The sequence below is a fragment of the Cebus imitator genome, unplaced genomic scaffold, assembly GCF_001604975.1.
Source record: "Cebus imitator isolate Cc_AM_T3 unplaced genomic scaffold, Cebus_imitator-1.0 Scaffold520, whole genome shotgun sequence".
NCBI classification, from domain to species: domain Eukaryota; kingdom Metazoa; phylum Chordata; class Mammalia; order Primates; family Cebidae; genus Cebus; species Cebus imitator.
Genome location: NW_016107835.1, coordinates 1027100 through 1033855, shown reverse-complemented (window position 1 = coordinate 1033855; position 6756 = coordinate 1027100). Strand labels below are relative to the sequence as shown.

At 51.5% G+C, this 6756-nt stretch overlaps 1 protein-coding gene across 1 annotated transcript; it reads left to right on the top strand.

The window, feature by feature from the left end:
* Positions 1-410: 410 nt before the first annotated feature.
* On the top strand, positions 411-5118 carry USP27X (ubiquitin specific peptidase 27 X-linked). The gene is made up of 2 exons (XM_017514201.2): positions 411-650; positions 2104-5118. The coding sequence occupies exons 1-2, from the start codon at positions 411-413 to the stop codon at positions 4420-4422; spliced, it is 2559 nt and encodes an 852-aa protein (XP_017369690.1). The 3' UTR covers positions 4423-5118.
* The last annotated feature ends 1638 nt before the right edge of the window (positions 5119-6756 follow it).

The window sequence follows — 6756 nt, the reverse complement described above, 5'->3', positions numbered from 1 at the left end:
ATGAGGACTACTTTAAAAAAAAATCAAATGTCAAACTGTTTCTAGTATTTTTTTGTTTTTGATTTTTTGTTTTGGTGCCTCTTCTCTGCTAGTGACATGGACTTTCCTTAGTGTGTCTTCTGCAGAAGCCATCCCTGATTTCAGTAGCCTGGGGTAAGTTGGAGTGCTGTGTCCACAGCTCTTAGTACATCTGGCCCTTGGTCAGTGCAGAATAAACATTTGTTGAGTGAATGGTGACAGAGCCCTCCATTTTCAGAACACGCTGGCCTGGGCAGAGTCCAGGTGGACCTATGGGCTTCTGCAGGAAGTTCATCACTAAGTCAACAAGTTACCATGGCTAATCTTCAATGGTAGACAGTCCCAGGTACACAGAGGTTTTTAGAACTTTTTGTTGTCAATCTGGAGGTGGGATGAGAGTATCCTCCACCCCCTCTTCCATGACCTTGGTTGTTTTTAGCAGCAGCAGCAGCAGCAGCAGCAGCAGCAGCAGCAGCAGGAGGAGGAGGATTTCTTCAGTGAGTGTGCTAGTTGCAGTTCCTCTGGTTGCAGGCCACAAAGGGCAGGCATTTATTGAAAGGATGCTAGGGTGCTTCAAGGAATTCAAACAAGAGCTGACTCAGGAAGGGCAGGGCCCAGGGCGACCCTCAGCTGTATGGGAACCAGGCATCATCCTTTCAAGGGCTCCTGATTCCTGAGGACCAACTTCTGCTGCTAATCCTAGGAGGCCTCCCTGTCCCCTTCCTGGAAGAAGGGGCTAGGTGGAGGTTTGGTGTCCAGTGTCGAGCAAGGAGAATGTTGCTATAGGGTGTAGTCAGGCAGCACGGCTGCACAAGCCAGACAGCGTGCACTAGGCCATGGCCAGCCACCACCAGGACTCGGGGACTGGGTTCTTCCTAGAATACTCTCTCTCTTCCTATCTATGTCCTGATGCCTGCCATGGGCTGCACTCTCTGGGACTAGCAGCTACAGCCTGACACCCCCAAGCCATGCCCAAGATCTGTGTCACTTGCTCTAGGCACACTCCTCGTGGGCTTTGGGGTGCTGATGCCCAGTGCAAGCAGCCCCTTGGCACAGGAGTTCCCAGAGGTCACTCAGCCCCATGCCCGACCCCCTATCCCTGCTGGCAGCTCCACAAGCTTCCTTCCACTTCCACCTGCTGCCCACCCAGTGATGCTGCCAGGGCTTAAGGGTCTTGGGACTCTGTCCTGTAGTTCATGCCCCCTCTCAGCTGTAGGAGAGCTACCAGCTGTAGGGATGGCTTTGTCATGCCTCATCCCTCCAGCTGGCCTTAGAGAGAAGAGCTGAATTGTGTCCCCGGGCTGCTCAGCGTCTGCTGGGCCAAGAGGACAGCTGCCAAGCTGTCAACCCACCGATGGCCTTAGGAGCCCAGGAGGAGACAAGGAGCAGGGCCAGACTCTGCAGAGCGCTGATAAGATGGGCCAGGGAAGTGCCTCTCCGCGCCCAGCGGTATTGGGAGCCCGGACCCTCCGGAGCTGGGGTCCAGGCCTCCCCAGAACTGCAGCTGGAGCTTCATCCTTTTCGGGAAGGGCAAGACCTGGGGTGGGAGGGGAGACTGGGACCGGGCTGGAGGCAGGCTCGGCTGCCGAAATGATGGGCTGTCACGGCTTCTGCCTGCGCTCCTCAGGACCCCCCTCAGAGGGGACATTTCACGGCCTCAGAAACATTTCTGGACTTGGCATTTGCTCGGCGCCTGGCCCCGCGGTGGCTGGGGGAAGCTTGCATAGACCGGGGAAAGACGAGGAGAGGGGAGGAGACGATGAAGGGGGTCAGAGCAGCGATTGGAGCCGAGAGCTGGAAGCTCCTTAAAGAGACTGCGCGGTCCCCGCCCCCCTTCCCGCCAGTCTCAATGAATTAGAGCTGTGTTTCCCAAACTTGCCTGATCATAAGCAGCCTCTGGGGCCCTAGTTAGAGATACAGGTTCCGGAGTACCTTCCTTCGACATTCTGATTCAGTAGGCCTGCGGGTGGAGCCGAGGAATCTGTAATTTTAACACGCTCCCCACGTGATTCTCGTGAACAAGCAAGTTTGGGAAATATTGAATTAAAGGAAACGGGGCCTGGCTGCAGAAGCGGCCTCCACTAGGGGGCTTCGGCGGGAGGATTCCCGGGGGCGTCGCCTGCTTCCGCCGCCGCCTCCTTCAGTGAAAGTCCCTTTTGGGTCCAGCTGCCACAGCCACCGCGCTCCCTCAGGCCGGGCGGGGGACACCCCAGATCTGCGTGGCCCCCGCGCCGCCACGCCCAGTGGCCGCCCGAGCCCTGCGAGCAGGGGGAGGAGCCGCCGCCAGAGGAGGCGGAGGAGGTAGAGGAGGCGGAGACGGCGGAGTCGGCGGAGAAGGCGGAGAGGAAGGTGGAGGCGGAGGCGAAGGTGGAGGGGAAGGCGGAGGCGGCGGGGAAGGTGGACGCCGCGGAGAAGGTGGAGACGGCGGGGAAGGTGGAGACGGCGGGGAAGGTGGAGACGGCGGAGGGTCCGGGCCGCCGGGCAGAGCTCAAGCTGGAGCCCGAACCCGAGCCGATCCGGGAGGCGGAGCAGGAGCCGAAGCAGGAGCTGGAGGATGAGAACCCAGCGCGGAGCGGCGGTGGTGGCAGCAGCGACGAGGTTCCTCCCCCCACCCTTCCCTCCGACCCACCGCGGCCCCCCGATCCCTCTCCGCGTCGCAGTCGTGCCCCGCGCCGCCGACCCCGGCCCCGGCCCCAGACCCGGCTCCGTACCCCGCCGCAGCCTAGGCCCCGGCCCCCGCCCCGGCCCCGGCCCCGGCGCGGCCCTGGGGGCGGATGCCTGGATGTGGATTTTGCCGTGGGGCCACCAGGCTGTTCCCACGTGAACAGCTTTAAGGTGGGAGAGAACTGGAGGCAGGAACTGCGGGTTATCTACCAGTGCTTCGTGTGGTGTGGAACCCCAGAGACCAGGAAAAGCAAGGCAAAGTCGTGTATCTGCCATGTGTGTGGCACCCATTTGAACAGACTCCACTCTTGCCTTTCCTGTGTCTTCTTTGGCTGCTTCACGGAGAAACACATTCACGAGCACGCCGAGACAAAACAACACAACTTAGCCGTAGACCTGTATTACGGAGGTATATACTGCTTTATGTGTAAGGACTATGTATATGACAAAGACATTGAGCAAATTGCCAAAGAAGAGCAAGGAGAAGCTTTGAAATTACAAGCCTCCACCTCAACAGAGGTTTCTCACCAGCAATGTTCAGTGCCAGGCCTCGGTGAGAAATTCCCAACCTGGGAAACAACCAAACCAGAATTAGAACTGCTAGGGCACAACCCGAGGAGAAGAAGAATCACCTCCAGCTTTACGATTGGTTTGAGAGGACTCATCAATCTTGGCAACACATGCTTTATGAACTGCATTGTCCAGGCCCTCACCCACACGCCGATACTGAGAGATTTCTTCCTCTCTGACAGGCACCGATGTGAGATGCCGAGTCCCGAGTTGTGTCTGGTCTGTGAGATGTCATCGCTGTTTCGCGAGTTGTATTCTGGAAACCCGTCTCCTCATGTGCCCTATAAGTTACTGCACCTGGTATGGATACATGCCCGCCATTTAGCAGGGTACAGGCAACAGGATGCCCATGAGTTCCTCATTGCGGCATTAGATGTCCTGCACAGGCACTGCAAAGGCGATGATGTCGGAAAGGCGGCCAGCAATCCCAACCACTGTAACTGCATCATAGACCAAATCTTCACAGGTGGCCTGCAGTCTGATGTCACCTGTCAAGCCTGCCATGGCGTCTCCACCACGATAGACCCATGCTGGGACATTAGTTTGGACTTGCCTGGCTCTTGCACCTCCTTCTGGCCCATGAGCCCCGGGAGGGAGAGCAGTGTGAACGGGGAAAGCCACATACCAGGAATCACCACCCTCACGGACTGCTTGCGGAGGTTTACAAGGCCAGAGCACTTAGGAAGCAGTGCCAAAATCAAATGTGGTAGTTGCCAAAGCTACCAGGAATCTACCAAACAGCTCACGATGAATAAATTACCTGTCGTTGCCTGTTTTCATTTCAAACGGTTTGAACATTCAGCCAAACAGAGGCGCAAGATCACTACATACATTTCCTTTCCTCTGGAGCTGGATATGACACCATTTATGGCCTCAAGTAAAGAGAGCAGAATGAATGGACAATTGCAGCTGCCAACCAATAGTGGAAACAACGAAAATAAGTATTCCTTGTTTGCTGTGGTTAATCACCAAGGAACCTTGGAGAGTGGCCACTATACCAGCTTCATCCGGCACCACAAGGACCAGTGGTTCAAGTGTGATGATGCCGTCATCACTAAGGCCAGTATTAAGGACGTACTGGACAGTGAAGGGTATTTACTGTTCTATCACAAACAGGTGCTGGAACATGAGTCAGAAAAAGTGAAAGAAATGAACACGCAAGCCTACTGAAGTGACACACAGACCTACCTGCAATGAAAGATGACGACACCAACACTACAACTGGCATCGAGATCTAAAGGACCTACTTGACCATGGCCCATGGGCCTGACAGAGTAAGAATTGAACAGTACCCAGTGTCCAAAAGGTCCTGATTTGAAGAGAAATAGAAGGGGAGGGAGAAGAGGCTCTAGTCTAAGCAGTTGATGAAAGGGAAATTAAATGGTAGAAATGCTCTGGATGAGGAAGGCAGGAGCAGGAAAATGCTGACACTGGTACATATCCTATATTCCTCCAAAAGGTTGTGTGGGAAAGTGTGGGGGGGAGGGGGGTGGCGTGGGGGGGGGTGTGCCCTTGTAACCGTAAAACATCTTTCTCCATGGGTGTTTCAGCTTCAATTGACCAATCACATAACAGTTATATGTTTGGGGGGGAAAAGAAAAGTTTCTAAAAAATGTAGCCCATTACATATATGGGTATGAAAGCAGAAAAGTGGAGGAGGCAGGGATATCATTGACAAACACCTTTGCCAGTTTCTTTGTATTCGTGATTTTTTGTGCTATTAAATGCAGTATTAAAACAAGAAAAGCCCACCTGGGCTTGTGAAAAGGAGAGGAAATAAGGGGGCTTGTATAAGGGGAGCAGTTGCTCCAAAAGTAGAGAAGACAAGAAATGCTGTAAGATAAGCAACCAACGCAGACAGGCCTCAGCTAAAAAAAAAAAAAAAAAAAAAAAAAAAAAAAAAAAAAAAAAAAAAAAAAAAAAAAAAAAAAAAGCTGTATGATATACTTGAGCAAATCAATGAACCTCTTTGCGATTGTTTTATCATCTGTAAAATGCAGATAATTCCTACCTTAAAGGGTAATTGTTAAAGATTAAATGATATAAAAATGTGTCAAAGTATAAAGTAAAAGGCTTGGAACTTTGTAGGGATTCAGTAAACGTTTGTTGGATCCAAACCTGAAACTTTTTTGGACCAGGCCCAGAATGCATCAGAGGTGGGGGTCACTCCCACCTGAGACCCCTGGACAGAAGGGACACACATCATGTCACATGCAGTCACACACTCTTCACAACTCCCTCCCCAATGCTGTCTATTTAGAGCACCAAGCCAATGAACTCCACTTTTGTCCCTTGAGTACAGGGCATCACAGTGGGTGCCACCTGGGATTGGGGGTGGGAAGACCCACAACTGTCCCATAAGGTCATTATTCTGTCCTTTTGGAGGACAGTCATACTGCTTTCATGATTCAGATCCCAGTGATGGGACTCTCATGGCCAGTAGGCTGCCAGGCTTGTACATGAGGGAATTTGGTGGTCTTCGTCTTCTAAAAACATTATGGGTTCAGTTGCTATGTTTACTCACAGGCACAGATCAGTAGACTCTTTTCCAAAGTTCACTGGCCCATCAGCCCAGGGATATTGATAGAGTGGGTTGTTGGCCCCTTCCCTGATCCTGACAGGGCAGAGCAGCCGGCAGAGAGCTAAGCCGAAACAGATAGGATGAACCCAGGATGGGGTAAGCACTATGAGTCCTTCTCTCATCAGCATCAGGTACAAAAGCAATTATTACATAGAAAATCCTGGTGGGGGGGAATTGAATGTGTATCAGATCCATAGGGCTTGGATCCACTGGCTCTGGTAAAAGTCTAGGCTCCCCATGGCTTCCCAAGTCTATTTCATGGTCAACTGACTTGGAAATATATGTTTATGTGGCTATGGGTGCATCACAACTATCTCATAGGCTTTTTTAGGACAGGAGTCGTGTCTCCTCTTCTACCTTGGGCTGCATTCTCAGTCCCTTAGCTCCTATCACATGGTAAGTAGGTATTCAAAACATTTACTGAATGAATGAATGAATGGATGGATGGATGGATGAGTTAATGAACCAATACACCTTCCTTTCATAACCCAGATTTCATTAACACCCAGGGCTCATAATTTTCAGGAGAAAATGCAAAAAGTTATTATTTTTGGTGTCTTATAGGATGGGGGAGATCAAGAGATGGGTGGCTTCAAATGGCACTTGGCAACTTCATGCAGGGTATCTGACTACCTTTTGGGATGGGTGTGGTAGCCCTACCTGGTAGGACACAGCCATGTCCTCATTCTTCATCTCTGCCAGGGGAAGAGTTCAGGCAGGCCTGTGCCACCGGATCCTTACTGCTTGCACAGAAACTGACCTTTAACATTTTAAACATTTTTATTTGGAAATCATTTCAAACTTATAGAAAAGTTACAAAAAAAAATAGTATAAAGAGCATCTGTATGGTCTTTCCCAGATTTACCTGTTGAGAATTTTACATTATTTTTATTATCATTTGCACATGTGCAATCTTTTATAAA

What these genes read in the sequence shown, in the direction of transcription:
- USP27X (XM_017514201.2), top strand. Translation starts at nt 411, where the DNA reads ATGAGAGTATCCTCCACCCCCTCTTCCATGACCTTGGTTGTTTTTAGC. An exon ending in GCCCAGGGCGACCCTCAGCT is followed by an intron (nt 651 to 2,103) that starts GTATGGGAACCA and finishes GGCCTCCACTAG; the next exon opens with GGGGCTTCGGCGGGAGGATT.